This window comes from Peromyscus leucopus, chromosome 1 (assembly GCF_004664715.2).
Source record: "Peromyscus leucopus breed LL Stock chromosome 1, UCI_PerLeu_2.1, whole genome shotgun sequence".
Lineage (NCBI taxonomy): Eukaryota > Metazoa > Chordata > Mammalia > Rodentia > Cricetidae > Peromyscus > Peromyscus leucopus.
In genome coordinates, this window is record NC_051063.1 from 58,376,376 (window position 1) to 58,402,681 (window position 26,306).

At 54.7% G+C, this 26,306-nt stretch overlaps 2 protein-coding genes across 10 annotated transcripts; both read left to right on the forward strand.

The window, feature by feature from the left end:
• The first annotated feature begins 1,464 nt into the window (after positions 1-1,464).
• Aldh3b1 (aldehyde dehydrogenase 3 family member B1) lies at positions 1,465-20,929 on the forward strand. 5 transcript variants are annotated; one of them, XM_028871702.2, is made up of 10 exons: positions 1,465-1,589; positions 8,042-8,204; positions 10,945-11,055; positions 11,153-11,273; positions 11,488-11,573; positions 12,744-12,825; positions 14,739-15,125; positions 15,535-15,701; positions 19,033-19,132; positions 20,334-20,929. In XM_028871702.2, the coding sequence occupies exons 2-10, from the start codon at positions 8,043-8,045 to the stop codon at positions 20,522-20,524; spliced, it is 1,407 nt and encodes a 468-aa protein (XP_028727535.1). In that variant the 5' UTR covers positions 1,465-1,589; position 8,042; the 3' UTR covers positions 20,525-20,929. The 5 variants fall into 5 exon arrangements, with proteins under 5 accessions (XP_028727535.1, XP_028727528.1, XP_037064426.1 ...); XM_028871695.2 differs by lacking the exon at positions 1,465-1,589 and adding an exon at positions 2,515-2,641; XM_037208531.1 differs by lacking the exon at positions 1,465-1,589 and adding an exon at positions 7,506-7,563.
• A 667-nt stretch (positions 20,930-21,596) lies between these two features.
• Ndufs8 (NADH:ubiquinone oxidoreductase core subunit S8) lies at positions 21,597-25,432 on the forward strand. 5 transcript variants are annotated; one of them, XM_028871722.2, is made up of 7 exons: positions 21,597-21,686; positions 22,606-22,663; positions 22,752-22,802; positions 23,218-23,307; positions 23,394-23,566; positions 25,030-25,158; positions 25,238-25,431. In XM_028871722.2, exons 2-7 carry the CDS (start codon positions 22,606-22,608, stop codon positions 25,367-25,369), a joined length of 633 nt encoding a protein of 210 aa, XP_028727555.1. In that variant the 5' UTR covers positions 21,597-21,686; the 3' UTR covers positions 25,370-25,431. The 5 variants fall into 5 exon arrangements, with proteins under 5 accessions (XP_028727555.1, XP_028727546.1, XP_037064440.1 ...); XM_028871713.2 differs by having other exon boundaries at positions 21,631-21,933; positions 25,238-25,432; XM_037208545.1 differs by lacking the exon at positions 21,597-21,686 and adding an exon at positions 21,972-21,993.
• The last annotated feature ends 874 nt before the right edge of the window (positions 25,433-26,306 follow it).

Below are 26,306 nucleotides of genomic sequence, written 5' to 3' on the forward strand. Positions count from 1 at the left end.
CAGGCACTTTGCGGATGATCCTTTTTTTTTTTTAAGATCTTTTTTTTTTTTTTTTTAAGATTTATTTATTTATTTTGTATACAGCATGTATGACTACAGGTCAGAAGAGGGCACCAGATCTCATCACAGATGGCTGTGAACCACCATGTGGTTGCTGGGAATTGAACTCAGGACCTTTGGAAGAGCAGTCAGTGCTCTTAACCTCTGAGCCATCTCTCCAGCCCTTGCGGATGATTCTTGGATGATTCTTGCACTATCCTTTCTGAGCCCTGTAACACAAGTAGGGTCAACTCCATTTTACAGGTGAGAACAGAGACCCCCTGAGGGTTACTGGCTTGGTCAGGTCTTCTTTGCAGGTGAAGGACGAGCACTCTCAGGTCCAGACCACAGTCTACACCCTGTCTATTCCTGTCCCCAAGGGGACTGAGATAAAAACAGTGAGGACTTTTGACTGGTCTCAGCTTTAGGATCCCCGCTCTGCACATGGTCCCCACGACACAACTTACTCTTGATCCCCTTGGCAAGGCCGTGAGTGCCAGGTCCTACTCCACAGGACAGAAGAAAGAGGCAGGACAGTGGGGCGCACTGTCCCGGATCCCCATCCTGGGGGAGTGTTCTAGGTTCTGTTCTGCTGTGATCAAACTGCTTAACAGAGGAAAGGATTTCTTCGGTTCATAATTCCAGATGCCGTCTGTCATCGAGTGAAGTCAAGGCAGCATCAAGACAGGAGCCTGAAGGCAGGGTTTCTCACTGCTTCCCACGGCATCACCGCTGACCAAAGGACTCATTTCGCAGCTGAAGAAGGGCCGCAGGAACCATGGGGGGGCGGTGCTTACTGGCTCACTTGCTCACAGGCTCAGGCCAGCTAGCTTCCTTAGACAGCCTAGGACCACCTGCCCAGGGAATGGTGCCTCCCATGATGGGCGGGCTAGCCTGTACCAATGAACAATCAAGACAGTCTCCCACAGAGACGGACACAGGCGAGTACGATCTAGGCGTTTCTTCAGTTGAGGCTTTCCTCTCAAGTGACTCTAGGCTGTATCATGCTGACAATGATTTAGCTGTGTCCCAGGCCCCTGGACAGGGACTACAACCTCAGGTACCTTATCCTAGAAATTTGGACCTCCTGTGGGCCTTATCTGAGGCTGTTCCTAAATTGAGACAAATATAACCCCTAAACTCGCAGGGAAGTCCCCAACAGCCCACTGGCTAGGAAGGAGGCTCTCAGAATCCAACACCCCTCTTGCTTACTAGGATCTTTCCCAGATGAGCCCCTCATTTGCTGTGTGGCCTCAGACCAGTGGCTAACCCTCTCTGGGCCTAGTTTCTGGCTGAGAGCTATCGGCTCAGCGCCAGCTCAGCCCTACATGACAGCCGCTCTGCCTGTGCGTGTGTCTGGCTCAGTTCCAGACAGTAGCACAGCAGGGCTGTCACATGCTGATCCACGTGACAAGCGGCGGCTGGGGGCTCCATCCCACGCAGAAGACAGGGCCCTCGGTGGCCCCTCGGCCCTACACCTATCCCAGCTAACTGAATCCTGCAGGGCTGGCAGCGGGGCTTGGGCCTGCGGGCCTCTCTTGCCCTCCCAGGTAGGTTGGGGAGCTGGGTGAGGCGGTGAGGAGCATCATCTCCTAGGTGCAAGGTCGGCACAGAGGCCCTGGCCAGCAGCCTCCAGGCTCGTTCGGGGCACCTGTGGGGAAAGACTGCATGTGACCCCGGGGCAGAGGTACAGAGGATGTCCCTTTCTCACACACACATCCATGTAACCCAACCGCCAGCCTGTCCGCCCCCCGCAGCTGCTCAGGATCATCCCCCTTTGTGCTGGCTCCCACAGGTGTCCCCGGGGTGGAGCCAGGCTCAGCTCTGCACCTGCAGAGGAACAGGACCCCAGGGGATCATGATGGCTGGCTGAGGGTGGCAGGCAGAGGGGATGGCTTTGGGGAGAGACACATCCTCAGTTCGTCAAGTCGTAGCCTTGCCGTGCGTATCATCCTCTGTGGCCAAGACCCGTCCCCTCACAGGGCCCAGTTTCTCATTGTAAAATACGAGGTTTGAGGGTGACGAGGTTGTGAGTGGGCTGCAGCTGGAGGTAGATTGGGGGGTCACAGGAAGGCCGAGGCCTGGGACACAGCTGGCAGAGGGCCTAGTCCTGAGACTGTATTTCTGGACTCTGGGTCTGACCTCTTAGCAGACAGGGAAACTGAGACTCAGTGTAGACCAGGCTGGGTGGCAGTGTTCAGCCTTTCTTAATGTTCCAGGCCACTGGGTCCCACCTTCACATTGAAATTCCCCGGCTCTCCTCCTAGGGCCGAGAACATGCCCACCTCAGCCTCCCCCCACACACACACACACACACTCACTATCCCACTCAATGCTCAGAACTGCTGTGTGACCCTGAATTAACGCCACCCTTCCCTGGGCCCTGCCTCCTTTTCTGTGGTCTGAGAGAGTCTCTAGGCCGCTACAAGATAGATGTTTTGGTAAAATCCCAGCTCGAAGCTTCCACCAGGCCTGGAGCCAAGGTCAGGCACTAGGCCAGGGTGGCCCCGCCCCAGGGGCAGGCATTGTTGGACCTTGCATAAAGGCGGGGTGCCAGGCTGGCTGGACAGCCAGGAAGAAGGGCAGCTTGGCGAGGCCTCAGGTACTGTATCCCAGGGAGACGGGAGTGGGTCTGCTATTGATCTGTCCTGGCTGGGATCTAGCCTCGCTGCTCTGGGGTGCCGGGCTCCCTGTCTTGTTTGGCAGTGGGTGGCTTCACACACCGGCAGCCTGTGTCTTTCAGGCCTCATCTGCCTGCAGCCTGAGGAGAAAAGGGAAGGAAGATACTCAGGGGGAGGGCTGAGGAGTACAGGGCTCAGCTGGCTTCCTGAGTCTGCACTGCGCTCCACAGCCCTCCTCCTCCTGGGGGACTCATCCTGTGAGGGGGATGAGGGACACGGGCGCCGCCGCCACAGGAGAGAACGCGGCCTCTGACCCCTGGAAGTCTCTTCAGGCACCAAGTTTCCAAGGCACTAACTACCATGCCAGCCCGGCTAGTTGGGGGCGCTCCAAAGATCTTAGGAAAGATTCCTCAGCAACAGACTTTGTCAGAGCCCAGTGAAAGACAGGCAGGCTCCTGCTGTGCCTGGGGAGGGGTCTCGTGGTTCCAAGGACTTCACCTTCTAGCAGCTTATCTATGGGAGGGCAGGCTCAGTCTCCAGGCCCAGGAATGTCTTGGTCCCAGCTCCCTAGGGACCATGGCTAGGAGAAGCTGCTGCCCAAAGCTCTGGGCAGTCTCCTGGAACACAGAGCCAAAGCCACACATAGGCCACAAATAGGAGATTAAAGCAGGACCCCCCTTCAGTTTCAGGGCCTGGGGGCCTTTGAGCCTGACCTAGCGCCCCCACCTCTGGCAGTCCTGATGGAGGTCTCCAGGCCTTGAGATCACACCTTCATTCACTGTCTCCGAGATCCCCAGCCCTCTCAAATCCCACACTGGATTAAGGTGTCCTTGGGCCCTTATCCCGGAGTCCTCCTCCCCCAGCGCCTCTGGCGCCACCTCTTACTAAGTGCTTCTGGGGGCCATGCCTGGACCAAGGCTTTCTAAACCTCTGCCTTTGAGTCTCCCCAGGAACAAGCATGCAGGGTGCACCAAGAGCTGACCATTTTACTAATCAAAAGAATGAGCCAAAGAGGCCAGGAAACCTGCGTGACGTCTTCCAGCCAGTGAACGAGATTTGTGTCCAGGTCACGGAGCCCCTGACCACGGAGGCCTGTGGTGTGGTTGAGGAAACTGAGGCAGGAAGGATGAGGGACTGGGCTGAGCTTTCCTGCACAGGAGCCCAGTGGGGTAGGAGAGAGCAGGCACCAGCCAGAGGGAAAGTCCACCAGCTGGACCCTTCCAAGGGCACAGGGCAGGGCCTCTGCATGACAGCTAACCCCCTGGGTGATGGAGTGTGGGCCTCAGTGCTCACGCCTTCCCCCTTCTCTAGTTTTCAGGCTCACCCCGCAGCCCTGGACATCCACAGCAAGTGCCCAGGCTAGCCCCACCTACCATGGTCAGCACCAGTTTGTTTGTGGGCACAGTCTCATAGATAGCCCAGGCTGACCCTAAACTCTTTGATCTTTCTGCCTCCACTTCCCAAGGGACCAAATTCAGTCCCTCCTGCACGCTAGACAAGCACTCTATCAATGAGCTACATCTCCAGCCCCTAGCTAGTAATTTTTAAATTTTTTATTTATTTTTGTTTGTTTGTTTTAGGGACAGGGTTTCACTGTAGCCCTGGCTGTCCTAGAATTTGCTCTATAGACCAGGTCGACCTCGAATTCACAGAGTGCTGGGATTAAAGGCGTGCGCCACTACCACCCAGCATTTTTGTATGTTTTTTAGAGCATTTGTTTATGACGTGGGGTGGTGCATGCCATGGCATGTCCGTGGAGGTCAGAGGACAACTTTGTGGAGATGTTCTCTCCTTCTGCCTGTATGTGGGTTCTAGAGAGGAAACTCAGGCCGTCCAGCTGGCATAGCAATCTCCTTTACCCCCAAGCCATCTTTCCAGCCCATAATTTTGGGTTTTTTTGACACAGAGTTTCATGTAGCCTTGGTTCATATGAAATTTGCTAGAACTCATATGCCTTTCTGCTGCTGGGACTGGAGGCATGGCCCACCATGCCAGGCTGATTATTACTTTTAGAGGGATCCCCAGGCCCATGGTCCTACTCAGGCCCCAGGAAAATACAAATGACATAGAAACTCCCACCCCATTCTCAGGAAGACCCCCTGGCTCACCAGCTGAGCCCTGGGCTTGGACAGGACAGCATGGTGGGGATCAGTAGGAATGATGGGATTGAGGGAAGGAGACCCCAACAGATTGGCTCTTTGTGCTCAGGGGTTCTTCTCTTCCTGTGGTGGGCAAGTATTGTCCTTCTGGTCCTGAATCTGCAGCTCACAAGTGTTGCTTCCTCCCAAGGACTGTCTGTCCTCTCCCCACTCACTGGCTGCCCTGTTCTCATGCTCCAGGAACAGGGAGACAGAAGCAGGCAGCCTTCTGTGCCTCTGGGCTGAGGTTTTCCAATGTGAAGGAACTGGGTGTCCTCAGGCTGGCTCCTTGTCCTCTCTGTGCCTCTGTTGTGTTTAAAGGGGTCAGGGCAGACATCCTTACATACTTCCCCAGGATGGGATGTACCTGTGGAGGGAGGATGGGGTACAGGAGTTACATAAGAATCCCCTAGTGTATGTCCACTGTGACTTCCCAGTTCCCTTGTGATGTCTTAGTCTAAGACTCCTGATCCCAGGTGGCAGATGACCTTAGCTCCTCTGCTTAATCAGGTCCAGCCTGGCTTTCTAGCCCCTAGTGGGCACACCCTCAGGTACCCTCCACAGTGACCAACCCTGAGGGGGCATTGTGGGCCAGGTGGCAGTCCTGCAGGAGAGGTGTGTGTACTGCTGCCATAGTGAGTTGGCACCAGTGTTGCTAGGAGCACTTCTAGAATGTTCTGTATAGACCCCACCCACAGAGCTCCCTTGCCCACAAGCCAATGTTTGGTAGCATGCTTTACATTTTTGTGGGCTCTGAAGAGACTCCAGTGAGCAGGGCATTAGGGAGGGAGGGACTGTTGGTGGCGTCATTTTTTTCTTTTCTCATGGGTGTGTGTGTTCACATGTGTGTGGAGTCACTGTGTGGGGATGCACGTGTTTGTATGTATGTATGTATGCAGGAGGCCTAAGGTTGATGTTTGGAACCTTTCCCACAGCTTCCCACTTTCATTCTCTTTGAGGCGGGGTCTCTCAGTCAAACCCAGAGCTTGCCAGTATGAGAAGCCTCACTAGACAGCTTGCTCCAGGGAGTCCTGTCTCTGTTTTCCGAGGCTGGAATTGTGGGGAGCTCACGTGCCCACTAGCACTTACTTGGGCCTGGGAATCTGAACTCTGGTGTTCTCGCTTGCACAGCAAGAGCTTTAACCACAGAATGTCCCCCCAACTCTGCTGGTGACTCATGGGCTGCTGGTCTCCCTGTGCCTTCTGGGGACAACGGCAAATGCTTTGTACAGCAGTCTTCTCAGATCTTCCTGCAAGCCAGGGCTTCACCTCCTGAAACTGAGGCAGGACAGGAGAGTCTGTGCCCAAGGTCTCACAACTAGCAGAAGCAGAGCCCTGAGACACACTGAGGATGGAGATAACACTCTCTCCGAGTTTCCAGCTTGTCTTTTGGAGCCTGGGCACAGGAGGCCTGGAGGGTCAACACTGGACCCTGGGCACAGCCTCTGGGGTGGCTTATTGCTCCAGATCACTGCTCTCCACGAAGGCCTCCAGACAGACAGACAGACAGCTGCCTGACAGTGGCAAAGCACTGGTGCCCACCTGGGCCCAGAAGCAGAAGGCAGGGCCTCATCTTCACAAAGCCTGTCAGCTAAGCCAGGCATGGCGCTATGTGCCTATAACCCCAGCACTCAGGAACTGTAAACAGGAGGACCCAGAGTCCAAGACCATCATAGCTACATAGTGTGTGTAAGGACCACCTGTCGTCTCACATTCAACCAGGGGGGAAACACCCCGGGCTGGAGAAATGACTGAGCACATAAAGTCCTTCCACTCGAGCAAGGGGACCAGCGTTCAAATCCCCGGCACCCACACAAGTGTTGGTGGGTGTGACAGCTGCCTGGAATTCCATAGCCCAAAGGAGGAGGGAGGAGATCCCCAGAGCAAACTGTCTGGCTAGTTTTCCTTCAGCACTTTTTAGTTTATTATGTGTGTGTGTGTGTGTGTGAGTGCACAGTGCTTATAGAGGCCAGAGGTGTCAGATCCCCTGGAGCTAAAGTCACAGCTGGTTGTGGGCCACCTGATGTGGCTGCTGGGATTTGAACTCAGGTCCTCTAGAAGAGCAGCATGTGCTCTTAACTGCTGAGTTCACATCTCCAGCCCTAGATTGGTCTTAGCTGTGAACTTGGTGTTCGGTTTAGAGATTGACTTAATAATGAGGTGGAGCATGTTTGAGGACCCAGAATTAACCTTGGGCCTGCATGGACATGGGAACACATTCATGCATGAACGTCACACACAGAGGCACGTGAAAAAAAAAATTAAACACAAACTAACAGCAACAAACCCCCACAACTCCAGCAACTATCTTTTTGTCACTGGGAAGTCTGGGGCACTGAGCCCCAAGAAATGAGTTAAATAGACAAAGTGGAGTGGCCTCCTGGTCCCATGGGAGGGGGCAATCGGTAAAGGAGGTAGGTGGAGGGCAACTAGGCATCCTGTGGTATCTGTCAGTACAGAGCCAAGCTGAGCAAGGGACCACCGTGAGAGCACATGAAAGAGCATCGGTGTAGGTGTCAGATACACTGAGACCCAAAGGCAGACAGCGGAGGAGGAAAGGGTCCCCGACCTGTCCTTGGTACCAGGCCAAGGAGAAAATGCGTCACAGGCTCCTCTGACGAGCCTCGTGTAAACAGACGTGAGCCCAGGGGAATATCAGGCCCCTTCCCTGTCTTCCAGCCCCGGCTGGCGACTCCCATCACCCCAGCTGGCTCTCCTCCGCAGCTGCCACCTTCTCTTGTGGTCCAGCGGGCATCCCTGCTGAGGTGAGCAGGAGGGCCTCTGGGAGGCCCAAGCCATTCTTCCCTTTGCTGAGGGTCTGCCCGAGGTCACCCCAGGCCTCTGAGCTGCCGCCAGCCAGCCTGGCTCCTCGTGCAGTCCCACAAGAGCTGTGGTGGCTGCCGGGGTGTCCCTCCTGTCCACTCTACTCAGGCCAGGCAGGGTGAAGTGTTAGCCCCTGGGAGGGCCCTAGAGCAGGAGGGGCCTTGGGTCGGAACTAACTTCCCCAAAGCAGCAGAGAGCCCCGGCTCACCTGCCCAGCCTTATCAAGCTCATCCCTTCCGTAGTCCAGGCGGCAGGAGGAGGACGAGAGCCTGTTGTGTCTGGCTGGGTCCCAGAAGGACCGTCTCAAAGGCCACTCTTGTCACCAATGGAGTTGTCCAAGGGAGGCCCTGGGTGGGCAGGGGCTGGGGACTGTCGCAAAGGTGAGGGCAGCCGCCCGATTCACACTGCGCTGTCCTGCAGGATGGACTCATTTGAGGACAGGTTGCGGCAGCTGCGGGAGGCCTTCCACACGGGGCGCACGCGGCCGGCTGAGTTCCGGGCTGCGCAGCTGCAAGGCCTGAGCCGCTTCCTTCGGGACAACAAACAGCAGCTGCAGGAGGCGCTGGCCCAGGACCTGCGCAAGGTGCGTGGAGCAGGGACAGTGGGGGAGGGTGTGTGTGTCTCCCCATCCCCCTCCTGGGTCAGCAAGGGTGGTACAGCTGGGACAAGGGACACAGCTCAGCCACATCCTCCAGGAAGAGGAGTTGAAAGCCCATGGGACCCCAGGTCCTTCCATGAGCCACGGGTGACTGTTGGCCCCCATCCCTCTGTCCCCCATCTACGCTGCAGCTATTTATGGAAAACTTGGTCTGTGCTTGGTACGGGTGCCAGGATAGGCTCCGGGAACACACAGAGAGCAAAGTCCCAGTGTCTACAGAGCTGACCTCCGCCGCCGGGGAAAGGGTGGTGACAATATGACAGCAAATCCACCCTGTGCGTGTGGCCTGGTAACATGTGAGGTGCAGACATTCCAGTGCTAAGTCGGGGGCCGGATGGTGATGCTGGTTGGTATGTGAGGCCAACGAAGGTTCTTCTGAGAAGGGGGCCTCAGAACAGAGTCAGAGAACAGGAGGAGGAAAGAGCTGCATGCACGTTGGAGGGAGTGGCCAGCAGCATATGCAAAGGTCCTGAGGCTTGAAGAGCTTAGTGTGTCTGCAGTTGAGGACCTGCAGAGCCCAAAGCGGCTGGAGAGAGAGAGAGAGAGAGACAGAGACAGAGAGATATGGAAGAGAAGGCCTGAGGAAGTGGGCCACGCCCTGGACGACTTTGGTCTCACTTGGCACTGTGGACATCACAGTTTCTATATCTTGGAGGTTCTGGGGTTCCCTCCCAATTCCAGCAGCAGCCATACAGGGTCCCCCAGTCCCTCCAAGGGACTGACCCAGTGAGTTCCTCTTCTCTTTATCCCCTGCTGTTACCCTAGAGTCTGCCCCAGTCTGATGGGCTCTCCTGGGACTGACTCCTACAGCTTCTCACCAGCCGCGCCCAGCGCCCAGGAGACCCGACCTTTCCCCCTTCAGCTCAGGTTCCAACTCTGCTTTCTCATCTGACTCCAGAAACCTGGACCTTACAAAGGAGGCATCGGCCCAGAAAATTCAACCTGGTGCCTCCCTCTAATCCGGCCAGACTACTCAGGTCTCCACCCTCGGCAGGTGGCATCTGCCCAGTGCTGTGGTCATTCTCTCCTCCGACCCCTAGCACTCTTCCTGCTGGACAGTCACAGCCAGTTATCTCTAGAGGAGGGTTCAGAGAAGGCAGTTTCTTGCCCAGAGACACACAGCCAGGAAAAGCAGGGCCTGAGGAAGAATCTCACTCAAAGTACCCTGCTCTCCTGAGGTCACTGTGCCCACTGTGTGCATCCTCCCCCCATACCTCAATAGGGTCCTCAGGAGCTGCCAGACTTGCTGTGAGCTGTGTGTGGCTAAAAGTTGCCTGAACCAGGCTCGGCTACTAGGAAGCACAGTGGGGTTGAGTGGCACAGAACACCCACCTGGCTTTGCAGGCACATCCCCTTATATTGCATAACATATCCCCTTATATTGCACGACATATCCCCTTATATTGCATGCACACCCCCTTATATTGCATGCACATCCCCTTATATTGCATGCACACCTCCTTATTGCATGCACATCCCCTTATATTGCATGCACATCCCCTTATATTGTATGACACAACCCCTTATATTGCAGGCACATCCCCTTATATTGCATGGCATATCCCCTTATATTGCATGGCATATCCCCTTATATTGCATGCACATCCCCTTATATTGCATGGCACATCCCCTTATATTGCATGACACATCCCCTTATATTGCATGCACATCCCCTTATATTGCATGACATATCCCCTTATATTGCATGGCACATCCCCTTATATTGCATGCACATCCCCTTATATTGCATGGCACATCCCCTTATATTGCATGGTACATCCCCTTATACTGCATGGCACATCCCCTTATATTGCATGGCACATCCCCTTATACTGCATGGCACATCCCCTTATATTGCATGGCACATCCCCTTATACTGCATGGCACATCCCCTTATATTGCATGGCACATCCTTTGTATGGTCTTCCTGGCACTCTGCATCACCTCTGCAGGCCTCCATCTTCTGCTGTTACCCAGGAGAGCTTGAATTTCAATGATCTCAATCCAACCTGGCTCTGGCATCCCTGACCCTGAAGTCTGGACCCCTCCTGGAGTTTGGATTAGAGCACACAGCTTGCAGAAGTCAGAAGCATGGTCCTTTGTTTGTTTGTTTGGTTTGGTTTTGAGATAGGTTCTCAAACTTATTATGAAGCTGAGAATGACCTTGAACTCTTGGTCCTCCTGCTTCTGCCTCCTCAGTGCTAGGTGTATGCTATCATGCCCAGTTTATGTGTGGCTGGGGATGGATCCTAGAGTTCTGTATATGCTAGGCAATCTTTCTATGGTTGAGTCACATCCCCATTGTCTTCTTACTTCTCCCATGGGCACTTGGTACTGTCCACCTGGGCTGTGGGAAATGAAACCACTGACCGAGGAGAATCATGCCTTATTCCCTCTGTACTCCCTGCTAAGCAGAAGCAGAGCAAGCCTCAGCCAGCCACAGGGCCTTTGCACCTACTAGGATTGCTTCTATATTCTGACTCCACTATATTCTGCCTCCAGGTGCCCAGGGCTCCCTGGAGTGGGTGAATGAATGAATGAATGAATGAATGAATGAAAGGATAAAGAGATGCAGGACCTTTGGGAAGTATTTTCCCCACACCCCAGCTATTTGCTGCTTTGGGATTCCCTAGGACTCAACCCTGACCCTCATTCCTTTCTGTAGTCAGCCTTTGAGTCGGAAGTATCTGAGATTGCCATCAGCCAGGCTGAGGTGGACCTGGCCCTCAGGAACCTGCGATCGTGGATGAAGGATGAGAAAGTGTCCAAGAATCTGGTAAGTTGGGACGGAGTCAGGGTGGCAGTTGGGGTTTGGGAACTGTTTGCTCCCACAGTGGGGCTCCACAGAGCCTCACAGCTCACCCCTGGCCCAGGCCACACAGCTGGACTCAGCCTTCATCCGGAAGGAGCCCTTCGGCCTGGTGCTCATCATTGTGCCCTGGAACTACCCCTTGAACCTGACGCTTGTGCCGCTGGTGGGGGCCATTGCTGCAGGTGAGACCTCCACCTTCCCACAATCCTACTCATTGGAGAACACAGGACTATCTAGGAAACCAGAAAAGGAAGACAGGGGAGCTGGCACCCTGCTCCTAGGCAGCCCCTGGCCAGGGTCTATCCATCACTTCTGACTCTTCATCTGAGAGCTCGTGTGGCCAGCACGCACCCTGCATGGCTGCCTCTCCTAGCATTCCCTCTGTGCTGACTGCAGGGAACTGCGTGGTACTCAAGCCCTCGGAGACCAGCAAGGCCATTGAGAAGATCCTGGCTGAGGTCCTGCCCCGCTATCTGGACCAGGTAAGAGGGATAGTCGAGGCCTAGGGCTGGGCAGCTCCGGTGGGGGTAAGGAGGGGACATGGCCCAACCTCAGGAGGGCCTTCAGTGTGGGGGAGTGTATTTGAGGGTGTGTGTGTGTGTGTGTGTGTGTGTGTGTGTGTGTGCATGCTTGTTTGTGTGTATGTGTGTGGAGACCAGAGCTCAACCCCTGGTGGTTCTTGGAAATGTTCATCCTATGTTTTGAGGCAAGGTCTCTCACTGGTTCCTGGGACTGGAGAATTTGGCTAGACTAGTTGACCAGGGAATCTCTGGGATCTGTCCTTCTCCACTGCCCAGTGCTGGAATTAGAGGTGCCTGCCCTCACACGCAGCTCTTCAGTGGGTCCTCAGGGCCTCAAGCTTGCACAGCAAACACTCTCACTACTGAGTCACCTCTCTAGTCTTCGTCTCAAATTCTATTTTTTTTTCAAAATTTATTTATTTGTTATGTATACATATCCCTGCAGGCCAGAAGAGGGCACCAGATCTCATTACAGATGGTTGTGAGCCACCATGTGGTTGCTGGGAATTGAACTCAGGACCTTTGGAAGAGCAACCAGTGCTCTTAACCTCTGAGCCATCTCTCCAGCCCCCATCTCTTCCATTTTTTTTTTTTTTTTTTTTTTTTTTTTTTTCGAGACGGTTTCTCTGTGTAGCTTTGCGCCTTTCTGAGCTCACTTGTAGCCCAGGCTGGCCTCGAACTCACAGAGATCCGCTGCTCTGCCTCCGATTGCTGATTAAAGCATGCGCACCACGCCGCTTTCTTCCATTTTTTTTTAACAGGGCCTCACTCTGTAGCCAAGGCTAGCCTCAAACTCATTGTGATCCTCCTGCCTCGGCTTCCTGAGAGCTGAATTACAAGAATGAGTTGCTATGCTTGGCTAGGGATACCTCTTCTGAGTTGCATGGCCTTGGCTACATCACTGCCCCTCCCCTTCAGTTTCCCTTCTAGGATGTAGCCAGGGAAGTCTGTGCCCTGGGGTCCCATGACTGGCCCTGGCTTCATTCTTCCCTAAGACCGCAGTGTTCAGCCCCCTGGATGTTCCCAGGAAAGATCATCGAAGCCTGGGTGAAGCAAGATGGGTGGGCTCCATGGAGGCTGGACCACCCCTAAACTCGGAAGATGGGTCTGAGGACCTTTCTTTCCCCACAGAGCTGCTTTGCCGTGGTGCTGGGTGGGCCTCAGGAGACCTCGAAGCTGCTGGAACACAGGTTCGACCACATCTTCTTTACAGGTGAGGTTCAGGGGTGGCTCCAGCCTCCAGACCCTTAGGGAAGACAGATTACCATGTCCACAACCACCAACCAACTCCCCACCTCAACCCTGAGTCAAAAGTCCACCCATTCCAAGCTCCTGCTGCACCAGACCCTGACAGCAGACCCCATGACCTCCCGGCAGCAGGCCCTGTGATCTCCTTTCAGCCCTGACAGGTAAGAGGCTGCCTTGGGGTGCTGAAGGGCAGCAGAACCCGACCCAGGGTTGCCCAGCTGGCCACGACAGGATTTGCACCCAAGCTCTTAGTGAGACTAGCTCCCAGAGGTTACCTGCCATTTGCTACCATGTCCCAGATCCCAGGCGTCTGCTTCAAGGGGTCAGGATGAAGTTTCTGGACGATAAAAATGGTAGAGGTAGTGGGCAGTGCCCAAGTGGGTCTGAGCCTAAGCTGGCTGGCTCAACTTGCAGGTGGTTAGTAACAGGCCAGAGGTGGGCTTTGGACTTTTCTCTAGACCTTGCCTCAAGCCTAGGAAAGGCCCAGCTAGGGACAGGGAAGGCTGCTGAAGCAAAGGTAGATTGGTCTTCCAATCTTGTGGGGAAAAGAGAGGCAGGGGAGTGCCATCAAAGACACCTCTACATCCTCAGCCCTGGTGGCACTTAGGTTAGGTTCTCAGGGCCAGGTACAGAGGTAAGGCCAAGGCCAGCTTTCAAGCCAGGTCCCAACAGACCTGACCGGGATCTCACTGCTGGGTCCCGTGACTAATCTAGCCTGTTCTCATCTGAGGCAATTCAAAGCACAGGTCTGTACAGAAGACAAGGTCCTTTATCACAGCATATGGTTCATAGGAAGTGTTCATCACTCATCCTCCCAAGACCAGGGCATCTTTGTTGAGTACACAGACTGTATGTCAGAGGCTACATGTTTGGGATTCCCCCCCCACCCCACCCCCGGAGACAGGGGTTCTCTGTGCAGCCCCAGCTGTCTTGGATCTCGCTCTGTACACCAGACTGGCCTCAAACTCACAGAGATCTGTCTGCCCCTGCCTCCTGAGTGCTGGGATTCTGGAGTCTTTTATCCGTGTTTGAGGTGCTGGGAATCAACTCCAGACCTCATACATGCCAGGCAAGTGCTCTACCACTGAGCCATACTCTCAGCCCTTGGACGCTGCTCTTGTTTGGGTTTGTCTTATTTTTTTCCAAACAAGATCTCATGTAACCCAAGCTGGCCTCAAACTCACTACGTAGCTGAGGGTGACCCTCAACTCCTGACACTTTTGCCTCTACCTCCTGAGTGCAGGAAGTATGGGAGTGTACCACCATGGCTGGATCAGCCACTATTTGAGATAGGATCTCACAGTGTAGTGCAGGCTGGCATTGAACTTGAGGCAATCTTCTACCTCAGCTCTCTGAGCACTAAGACTACAGGCAAGTGTCCCTGTCGCCAAAGTGCCTCTGCGGTGTTTGAGCTGAGGTGAGCAGAGAGTAAACAAGGAACGGAAGAACTATGGTGTGGCAGGCAAGGGCTGGGACAACCTGGGGGATGAGTAGATGGCAGAGGGAGAGGGGGAGTGAGGAGGAGCCTATAGACCAGGAACTCAGGGAAGGAGTTTGTGAGAGAGAGGAGGGACTGAGCATCAGGCAGGCGGAGCTGGACTATGGCCTTAGAGGACAAGGCAGAGGACATCAGAGGTTTTAGGAGCTAGAGAGGTGGCTAACACTGTGACAGGCTGGAGCATAAGCTGCAAGGTGGGCCAGGGACAGAAGTGAATACAGCCAGGAGCTGAGGGGCTACATTGGAGGGGGTCACAGAGTCCAACTCACTGCTGGGAGTGTAGGATAAATTCTTTTCGAGTCCCTGTGTAGGGACTCAGATAAGGCCACCCACTTACCAGTTCACTAATGAGTCACTCTAGGCCCTTTCCATGTACCCAGGGAACGCTTATGTAGGCAAGATCGTGATGGCCGCTGCTGCCAAACACCTGACGCCCATCACCCTGGAGCTGGGGGGTAAGAACCCCTGCTATGTGGATGACGACTGTGACCCTCAGACCGTGGCCAACCGTGTGGCCTGGTTCCGCTGCTTCAATGCTGGCCAGACCTGTGTGGCCCCCGATTACATCCTGTGTAGCCAGGAGATGCAGGAGCGGCTAGTGCCGGCCCTGCAGAACGCCATCACACGTTTCTATGGAGACAACCCACAGACCTCCCCCAGCCTGGGCAGAATCATCAACCAGAAACATTTCAAGCGTCTCCAGGGACTGCTGGGCTGTGGCCGCGTGGCCATTGGTGGCCAGAGCGATGAAAGCGATCTCTACATTGGTGAGTCTCCCCCTTCCTAACCTGGGCTTTTCAGACCTTTCCAAGCTGGAGGGGCCCACGCTGGACTACAAGTCTCAGCCTATGTCTGACTAACTCCTCTGTCTCACCTCTGGAGCCTGGCTCGAGTACACAGCTCTGGGACCCAGTTCCACAGCAACACACCACCGTGACTCTGAGCCTCTGACTCTCAGGACTCACTGACCTACGACCCCACTCTAGAGGTTCAGAGAATGGCTTGAACTTCTGTTGTAGCTTTTGTTGCTCTGTGAGACTCCAGACCCCAAGCCTGAGGTCCCAGGAAGTCAGACCCTGGGACTGCTCTGTGTGGGGCACAGGCTGTCTTTATCGGAGCCCTCGCTCTGGACACGTCTTGCCTATGGGTGAGGCTGGGTTCCCCTTTTTATTGCAGCACCCACCGTGTTAGTGGACGTGCAGGAGACGGAGCCCGTGATGCAGGAGGAGATCTTTGGGCCCATCCTGCCTATGGTGACTGTGAGGAGCCTGGACGAGGCCATCGACTTCATCAACCGGCGCGAGAAGCCGCTGGCGCTGTATGCCTTCTCAAAGAGAAGCCAGGTGGGATGGGATACCAGCAGTGGGCTGTGGGAGGGTGGCCACAGAGCAGGACTTCATGCATGGTGGCCTCCTGGCTTTGTCCCTACCTCTCTCCTGGAAGTCAACCCTACCTGGGCCAAACTCTCCTGGATGACATCACACCTGGTCAAACATGTTTTTGAGATGGGGGTCTCATGTAGCCTAGGCTAGCCTCAAACTATGTAGTCCAGGATTGAACCTGATCCTCCTGACTCCACCTCCTGAGTGTTAGGATTATAAATGGGTTAATGACACCTGGTTATATTTGATTCTGGGGAATCAAACCGAATGCTTCCTGCACACTAGACAAAATCTACCAAACTGGGTTGGAGAGATGGCTTAGTGGTTAAGAGCACATTGCTCATGTAGAGGACCCAGGTTTGGTTCCCAGTGATCCATAACTCCAATTCCAGGGGATCTGATGCCCTCTTCTCACTTTCTCAAGCACAGGCACATACGTGGTACACATACATACATGCAGGCAGGCAAAACATACACATAAAATAAATAAATCTTCAAAGATTCAAACAAACAAACAAATAAGAGGGCTGGTGAGATAGCTCAGCCAGTAAAGATGCCCAATCTCTAAGAATCCTGTGGTAGAAGAACAGACTCCCACAAGTTTTTCTCCTACAAAATATTCACATGAGCTGAGACTAGTACACATAAACACACAATAAATAAAATGTAATAATTAAAAACAAAAAACCTGCCCGGGGCGGTGGTGGCACACACCTTTAATCCCAGCACTCAGAAGGAGGGGCAGACGGATCTCTGTGAGTTCGAAGCCATCCAGGTCTATAAAGTGAGTTCCTGGTCAGGCACCAAAACTACACAGAGAAACCCTGTCTCGAAAAAAAACATAAATTTAAAAAACAAAAAACAAAACAAAACAAAATCCTACCAAATGGGGCTGGAGAGATGGCTCAGTGGTTAAGAGCTTTTCCAGAGGACCTGAGTTCAATTCCCAGCAACCACAACTATCTGTAACTCCAGTTCCAGGGGATCTGAAACCCTCACACAAAGTGTGTTTTCAGGTGTGCATGTCACAGCATTTGTGTGACAAAATACCAGTACACATTAAATAAATAAACCTTTAAAAAAAAAAAAAACCTACCAAATAAGTTTCATACTCAGCTATCACCATTTTTTCATTAAAACACACTTTTTATTCTAGAATAACTTTAAATATACAAAAGACACAAAGGCAGTAGACTCCCTGTGCACGCCACAACCAGTTCCCCCATGAAGGACTCTGGCACGTGCCACAACCAGGCAAGTACAGCAGGCATCGCCATAGCTGCCCTCCATCCATGCGTCTGCACTCCGATCTCACCATGCAAGATCTTGGCCTCAGCCTGGAGTCCCGGCAGCTCTCCGCAATGTCCCCATTTTCCTGATTTCTCACTACTCTGTAATAGGGGATGGGATTTCCAGAGAGAATGACTCTGGTTACCCCAGAGCCACATGTATCTAGGAAGCTAAAGGTCACTTGGGAAGACTGTGTCTGTTAGAAGGCTCTGCTCAGAGCTGTTCTGTCCTGTCTCGAGTATCTGAGCGAGCCTCTGCGCTGGCCCCGAAGGGAGGCAGTGTGCTAGAGCCCTCTCTATGGAGGGGTGGCTACCATGTTACTGTAGAAATGTTCTTGATCCAGGGGAAAGACTTGTCTCCTGGGCCGTTTAATTCAATTAGAATGAGTCTTGTGCATGGTTTTGGCTTAACACTTTTTATCACATTTTTATGTATCTGTGTGAACATGTAGAGGTCAGAGGACAACTTGCAGAAGTCGGCTCTCTCCTTCCACCATGTGGGTCCTGGGAATCAATCTTAGGTCTTTAGGCTTGGTAGCAAGTCCCTTTATCCACTGAACCATGTTGCTGGTCCCAGCCTTAAAAGCATTTTTTTTTCTTTTTTCTTTTTTTTTTTTTTTTTTTTTGGTTTTTCGAGACAGGGTTTCTCTGTGTGTAGCTTTGGCGCCTGTCCTGGCTCTCACTCTGTAGCCCAGGCTGGCCTTGAACTCACAGAGATCGGACTGGCTCTGCCTCCCAAGTGCTGGGATTAAAGGTGTGTGCCACCACCTTCCGGCTAAAAGCATTTTTTAAACATCTGTTTATTGCGTGTGTCTTCAGGTGTGCACGGCACTGCATTTGTGTGAGAGTCTGTTGGCAATGTGAGGGAGTCCGATCTCTCCTTCCACCATGTGTATTTCGAAGTCAGTTTGTCAGGCCTGGCAGCAAGCGCCTGTACCCACTGAGCCATCTCGTCAGCCCTGTTTTTGAGGCAGGGTCTCAAACAGCTCAGGCCAGCCTGAGGATTACCTTGAACTCTGGGCCCTACTCTGCCACTGCCGCCGCGGGCGTAATTACAGGCAACACTACCATACCTGACGCTGGGTTTAACTAACTACCCAGGCCGCCATTCTGTCCTGGCCGCTTCCTCGGTGACCACGTCCTCCATTGCTCCCCCGTGAGTGGGGGCTCTGTTGGGACCTCCTCAGCCCTTTCTCTGTGGAACCTTTAGAAAACACAACACAAGCCAGGTGCTGGTGGCACACGCCTTTAATCCCAGTGCTCGAGGCAGAGGCAGGCAGATCTCTGAGTTCAAGGCCAGCCTGGTCGACAGAGCGAGTTCTAGGACAGCCAGGGCTACACAGAGAAACAAATGTCTTGAAAAATAACAACAACAACAAAAAAGAAATCACATCACAGCCCTTTTGGTAGTGAGGCCAACTGTCCCTCAAAGTCTCTCGAACCCAGCACTCGAAGCCAGGCTGTCTCCCAGCCTGCTCATCCTCTGGTGTGACCGTGGTTCTTGGCAGCCTCAGGCTGAGGCAATGCTGCTCCCTGGGGGGATCCACTCCACCAGACAAGGCCCGACTGAGAGCCGTCCTCACCGGACAGCATTATATTAAGTAGAGCAAACCTATCTCCCTTCCCTCCGGCCGGCTCAGACCCGCGGGCTGCAGGAGAACCCTTCAGGAAGTCAGGCAAGGCCAGTCTCAGGCTGCTGAGTCCAAACCTGGCCTTGGCTTCCCAAACTCTCCCCACAGAGCCCCTCCCTTCCCTCTCCCTGCTGTCACACAAGACTCAGCAGTCACCTCATGTGCCACTCTGCCTTTCCTAGGTGACACCAGGTCTCATGACTTCTCCTTGGGTTTGTGTTGCCCCCCCTGCCAGGGCCACACACATACACACAGAGAACAGTCCCTAGGGTGGAGTTTGTGAGTCTGGTCCATTGGGCCTATCTTGGACCTCAGGCCCTTCCTGAAACAAGGTACAACCAGATGTTTTACAAGTTCCTCTTTCTCCCCCAGGTGATTAAACAGGTCCTGGCGCGGACCAGCAGCGGGGGCTTCTGCGGGAACGATGGCTTCATGCACATGACCCTGTCCAGCCTTCCTTTTGGAGGAGTGGGTAGGTGGCTGCAGAGCTCTGCCCTCTGGGCTGCTCCACGGCTGCATCCACCCCCGCTGCTCGAGCATGCTAACTGCAGAACATGCAGCCCGCTCCCAGTGCAGCGGACACGGGAGGAAGCCCCTCTCCATAGTCTGTGTCCATCTAGCCTGCCCCCCACCTCCCTACAGCTGTGGGGGACCTTCCAGCTGTGCCTGCACTTAAACATGTGGGTGAGAACCCAGAGAGATCATTTTGGTAGGTTTTGTAAAAAGATACTAGTTGCCCCCAGTCACGAGCTCCTTGACTTTTTCCAGTCTTCTGCCATTCATCCTGGTGCCTTCAACTCCACAGTAGGGTCAGGTGACGCTCCTTCAGCCTTCCCAGGTCCCCGCAAATCCAGCTCTGCGCATCTCTCCTTCCAGGAGGCCTGGGATGCGGAGATGTCCCACCCCACACACAACTGCAAACTTCACAGCTATATTCCAGCAAGCCCCACAGGCACGTGACCCAGGCAGCCGCTTCGTCTTGGAGCCTGCTTCCTCATTGAAAGCATTCTGGTCCTTCCACCTGGTCATACTCAGTATGGGAGTGACAGCATGGTCTGTCCTGTCCTGGTCTTGCCCTGCTCCTGTTCCCCTCTCTTAGTCTGCTGTGGCAGTTACTGAGGTTGGCCCTGACAAGTCACTCGCCTTCAAGGCTGAGTTGTCCCTAAGCCTGAGTCCCCCACCCTCCCCACCCATCCTCTGTCTGTCTGATTCCACTTTCCTCTGGCTTCACTCATTCCAACAAGCCAGCTCCATTACTCCCAGGTCATGCTGCCTGGACTTTCTGGGCTGAGTCCTTCTCCCTTCCTAGACACTAGAAAACACACAGGTTTGAAGATGTCTACCACAGCCCTAGGAGGAGGGTGCCACTGTCACAGTCACTTGCCCAAAGTGACATACCTGTTTAGGACAGAGCTGGATTCAACTTTGGGTAGCCTGGCTGGAGAATTCATGCCCTTGACTTCAGTTTTCCTGTCCCACACCAAAACCTGGCATACTGGTCTGGCGGCAGGTTCAAGGCTCTGCCTTTTTCTATCCATAATGTCTTTCGATTAGCTCAATGAACAAATAGGGAAAGAGAGGCTCAGACAGCCCACTTGTCAGAGCAAAGTCTATGTGATGTCCCCTCAGTTGGCCACCAAGGACCTAAACTCCGTGTTCCGTGCTGCCCACAGGATCGAGCGGGATGGGCAGGTACCACGGCAAGTTCTCCTTCGACACCTTTTCCAACCAGCGTGCCTGTCTGCTGCGCAGCCCCAGGATGGAGAAGATCAACGACCTTCGTTACCCGCCCTACTCGAGGCGAAACCTCAGGGTGCTCCTGGTGGCCATGGAGGAGAGAAGCTGCAGCTGCACACTGCTGTGAGGGGAACCGGGGCCACAGGAGCCCTCCCTGGGACACAGCCACTGAGGAAATGGCCTGCTGGGCCCAGGCCACAGAGCAGGGTGCTCAGCCCTCCTCCTTCTGGGGCTTCCCTTTTTGGGCCTTAGACTGTTCTGACTGGTATAGGCTGAGGGTGGGAATGTGAGAAGAGGCGCTGTGACCTCTCTCCTCCAGTGCTAGCCATGGAATCAGGGAGAAAACAGGCACTTCTGAACTACCCACCTTCTTGTGGATAGTGTTTGAGGGAATCAGTGGTGTCTGGCACAGGCCAATCCTGTGATCAGGCATGTCTGGGGCCTCTGGGCCTCGGTTTTCTAGCTGTATGATGAGGTTGAATTAACGACCTGTGGTCGCTGGAGTATTAAAAAGCAGGAGGGCTGACCCCAAGCCACAGGTGTCTTGTCTCTTTTTGGAGCGACGTGTTGCCACCCTGTTAAAGGCTAAGACCCCTCCCTCAACGACTCCTCGCCCATCCTCCCCATCCTCCCTGGGGTGAAACATTCCAGCCGCTAAAACTGCTAAAACCCAAATGTTTGACATCCTGTCTCCTCTCCTGGCCCGGTGTTTGACCTTCCTGGCCCGCTGGACTCCTCAGCGGCAGCTTAGACACCACCTCCTAAAGGAAGCCTTCCCTGACCACTCCAAACAAGACATGCAGATCGCCTCCTGGCTCTCTAGTCACAGGGGCAGACTTATGAAAGTCCTGCTACCCGCGGCTGCTCCGAGAACCAGATGAAGCCTTGTGACTGCGCTTTGGCGCAGAGTAGCGGTCGCCACCTTGACAATATTCAAATGAGTCACACGGCCATGCCCCACCCACCGGGACGGCCCCAAAGTCCCAAACCACGCCCAGGAAGTCCCACCTCTAGCAGCTCGGAAGTCTCGCGTATTAACCTCTCCGATACAGCATGGCCGCTCCCTACAAAACTTCAAGCGCCTGTTCCCATCAGCCAATCAGAGAAAATGTAATTCTGGCCCCGCCTCCTGCAGCCGCACCACAGGCCAATCAGGCCACAGCAGGCAAGGCCATCAGGAGAAAAATAAAAAAGGCCCGCGTAGCCCGCCAATGGCAGCGTCCCGAAGTTAGGCTCCGCCTCCCGGCTGGACCGCGCCTGGGCCAGGGAAGGAGCCGGCGCGCCTCAAGGTGGGTGTCCAGGGCAAGGCGGCGAGGACAGGGCCTGGGTGGCCTGACGACGGGGTTGGACGTGGCGTCAGCGCTCACTCCGCGAAGTCTGGGGTCTGGCGGGTCGGCTGGGGACCTGTGGCTTCTGCGTCCTTCCGCGAGCTGCAGGGCCGGGAAGCCTGCACCCTCAGGCGCATGCGCTGCCTTGCCGGATGCCTTCTGCGCTCGTAGGGTCAGAGGTCAAGGGGAAGGTCTGAGAGAGAGAGTGGTAGGTTGGGCTCCAGGATTGCCTGGGGTCACGGGTCAAGAATTGGCAGACCCGCTAGAGGTCAGAGGTCACAGGAGGGGCTCTTTGGAGCGTTGGTAAAGTGCCAGGCTCTCGGCCAACATCCCCATCACTGCATACATCCCTAGTTTCCGGGACCCTTCCTCCCTCCCTATGTCGAAGGCGAGATGCCTGAGGCCAGGGGACATCTTTTGCCCAAGGTCACTAGGCAGGCTGGACAGAGTTCCAGCAGGTCCTTGGGTTGGGGAGAGGAACTTGACCCTGAGGATTATTTAAACCGTTAAGGTTTTTCTGCAGGTGACTTCTGGGTTCCTGTCCTGGTTCCAATGGCATTAACTTTGGGGCAGTCCATATGTCAGGATGACGGCTTGTGACATCTGGCATGAAGCCTGGCTCAGAGTTAACTCAGTACACTGTCGGGGTGGTCAGGGTGTTTTGGTGTGAACTACAGATGAGAAGTAGAGGGGGAGGTGGATTAAATAAGCTGCTTAGGAACTACAGTAGAAGGAACTTGGGGTGCCAGGTCAGGTGAGTCTTAGCAGAGTGAGGCCAGTGTGAGGGTTGGGGGTGCTGGTCTCGACCGGGATGGTGTGTGAGAAGGTCCTGAGGAGGGCAGATTTAGACCCCTCACCTCCCCTCCTTTCCATGTTCCAGATGTACCGTCTGACCTCAGTCATGCTACCACGGGCCTTGGCCCAGGCCATGCGCGCAGGTAGGACCAGGGAGCCTTTCCTGGGGTTAGGGGAGCCAAGCTTTCTGGCCTGAAGTCACAGCAGCAGAGTTTCCCCCTCTCCTTGCAGGACATCTCAGTGGCCGAAGCCTCCACAGCAGTGCAGTGGCAGCCACCTACAGTGAGTACCGCATGGTGTCTTCTGACTTAGGCTTTCCTGATCGTGGTCACACCCGGGGGAACTGCTGCTTTGCCAGGGCCCCTCTGCCAGCTTCAGTTTCCACTCTGGAAATGGAGGTGGTGATCAAGAGATGTGACTCACGGGCCTTGTGGTGGCATTGAAGGAGGGAGGCGTGTGCTGGCGAGGAGCTGCTAGACACACTAGGAGGACCCAGGCCCCGACACCCTTGAACTTGAAAAGCTTTGCTTAGGGGCTCTTTGGGTTACCTGGGCAGAAAGGGAACCAGCAAAGCTTCCCAGGGCTGCAGACTGACTTCCCTGGGCCCTCACTAGGAGCCCACCGCCCACCTAGAGCTGAGAGTTGGGCCTCATCTCCCAGAGCCAGGTTCCTTAACCTCCCACCCTGACTTCTGCAGAGTACGTGAATGTGTCAGAGTTAGAGATGGACATGAAGTCCGTGACGGACCGTGCAGCCCGGACTCTGTTGTGGACAGAACTCTTCCGAGGTGGGTGCCAGCGGGGAGAGGTGGGAGTCAGGCGGGGATGTGCTGGGGAGGAGAGCAGCCCCTTGCCAGCTCTGTGCTGCTCCCAGGACTGGGCATGACCCTGAGCTACCTCTTTCGGGAGCCTGCTACCATCAACTACCCGTTTGAGAAGGGCCCACTGAGTCCACGCTTCCGCGGGGAACACGCATTGCGCCGCTACCCATCCGGGGAGGAACGCTGCATTGCCTGCAAGCTCTGTGAGGCCATCTGTCCTGCACAGGTACGCTCTAAGTCTAACTCTGCCTTGATACACGTCCCGGCAAAGTCCCTTTCGTTCTTTCTTTTAGGACAGTCCGACTGCTTATTCCCAGCTGGCTAGAACTCACCGTGTAGACCAGGCTGGCCTTGAGCTCACAGAGATCTGCCTGCTTCTGCCTCTGGACTCCTGATAAAGACACGCAACTGCCACAACCCCTGATGAAAGTCCTAACCATGATCCTGTGAGCGGGACACTGAGTTCTTGATGTCAGGAAGCCGGTGGCAGCCTCCATCCCAAAAAGACCATGTGGCATACCCACGTCCCACCCTAGGAGTCAGTAGATGGTGTAACATTTGGGCTCAGGAGCCATGGAGTAGTTTCAGGAGTCCTCTCTGTGTGCCCATCCTGGATTTGAGCCAAGGACATGCAGCCAAGGCTGCCGTCCCCAGTGGCTGCTCTCAGGGCCTAGGCTCTTGACTGTGCTCATGGGTGCCATGCGGAACATCTGCAGTTGGGGCTGTTTGTGGAAACAGGAAGATGCAGAGGTGGCTTTGGTGTGCCTGGCAGGAGCCCCGCAGGTGCAGCCTTGAGACCTGTCATGCCCGGCTCCTGGCTATGCCCTGGGAGTGCCCCGGGGAGTGCCCCCGGAGCGGCAGTGGTGGCAGGGATGACTTGTAGGCTGTTGCGCTCTGTGAGACAGACTGGTTCCTCGTGTCCTCCTGTAACTGCGGCAGCAGCTGCTGCAGGTCTGCGGCCTGCTCTTAGAAACACAAGAGGGTGAGCCTCCTGAGGCTTCCCTGAGCAGTGAGCCGGACAGGGGAGTGCCAGGTTCCTTAAAGAGTCCCCTGGCCTGTGGGTCCCAGCTGCCCCTTTTTACTCTTGGCTGGCATACAGCTGTTCCCCCAGAAACCAACAGTTAAAGATACACCTTCAGATTTGGTCTGTGTCCCTCATTACTGTGCGACTTCAGGAAATCCTTCGACCTGAGTCTTAATTTTCTCCAACAAATGGGGACTGTCAGAAAGGTTGTTCAACGTGACAGTCACTGGGCACTTCCTGTTCCAGGAGACCTCTTAGGGTCACAGGTTTTTTTAGAAACAGGGTTTCTCTGTGTTACAGCTCTGGCTGTCCTGGAACTCTCTTTGTAGGTCATTCTGAGTTCAAACTCACTGAGATCTACCTGCCTCTGCCTCCCAAGTGCTGAGATCAAAGATGTGTGCCACCACTGCCCGGCCACAGGTTTTCAAGGATCAAAGCAGATCATAGCCTCTTCCTTGTGAGACAGGGGGGTCACCTGGGCAAGTGCTGAGCAAAAACCTGGCGAGGCTAATGGGTCCATTTGAGAGGTGGCTCCCCTGGAGGGCTAGGAGGGGTCTGAGGATGTGGGGCATCCATGCAGACCCCCCAGGGGCCAGATTGAGCTGTGAGGGGCAGGGCCAGGAGGTACCTGCCAGTGTGGCAGTGACCTGTGGCCACTCCCTCAGGCCATCACCATCGAGGCTGAGCCAAGAGCCGATGGCAGCCGCCGGACCACACGCTATGACATCGACATGACCAAGTGTATCTACTGCGGTTTCTGCCAGGAGGCCTGCCCTGTTGATGCCATCGTGGAGGTGAGTGGGTCCTGGTGAGGTGGCTAGCACAGAGGCTCCTGGGAGGGGGTTGCCTTGCTGACTGTCCACCCTCTTGTAGGGCCCCAACTTTGAGTTCTCCACCGAGACTCATGAGGAGTTGCTGTACAACAAGGAGAAGTTGCTGAATAACGGAGACAAGTGGGAGGCTGAGATCTCCGCCAACATCCAGGCTGACTACCTGTACCGGTGACCTGGCCACTTGGCTCGGTTCCTGTAGCCCCTGCTGCCCATAAAGAAGCTATGGTCCTACAACTGCCTACTGTGTTGTATCTGTTTGCTAAGGTGGAACCCACCCCCCACAGCCTGGGGCCTGGGGCTTCCTCTGACTAGACCAGGTGTGCATGGACCTTTGGCCTTGTTTCCTGAATGGCTCCCAGCAGCTTGCGTGTCCACACGACCTAACAGCAGAGCCCAGTCATCCTCTGTGGTTCACAGGCCCAGAGAACCTCTTTGTGGCTGGCCACAGGACCTAGAACCATATCACACATGTTCTGGGCTTCTCCCTGGGGCCTGGCAATGCCGGTCCCCATGGCGTTGGGTGTCTGAGAGGTGGGCCCCAGGTCTTTTATCTTCTCGACCTCCATGACTCCGGTTGTTTGGACTTGGAGCCTTCCCAGGCTTCAGGCCAGAGTCCATCAGGAGCCTCAGGAGGAGGTAGGGTAGAAGTCTCCGTGAGGAAAGTGTTCCTAGCCTGAGAACGCACAGAACAGGCGAATGCTACCCACTGCTGGGGGTGGGGGCAGGGGTCCCAGAGGGCTCACTGGCTCGTCATCTCATCAAAATGGCAACTTGGGGTTCAATGAGAGACCCTGTCTCAAAATGACGAAGGTGGTGGGCAACTGAGGAACAAGCCTGCTGTCCAGCTCAGGTTTCACATGTGCTTGTACCAGAGTGTGCCTGCGCGCGTGTGCGCGCGCACACGCGCACACACACACACACACACACACACACACACACACCCGAAAGAAGGCCAGGGTGTCCTTTGGGGAACGGGAAGCCTGCTGTGGGGTGACAATCACAAGGGAATGACAGGTCTGCTGCCTCTGAGCTGGCTTCGCCTCTTGCTACATCCGATTTCCCCAGTTCCCCACTCGGCTGTTGTGAGGCTGCAGCTTCCTGGTTTCCAG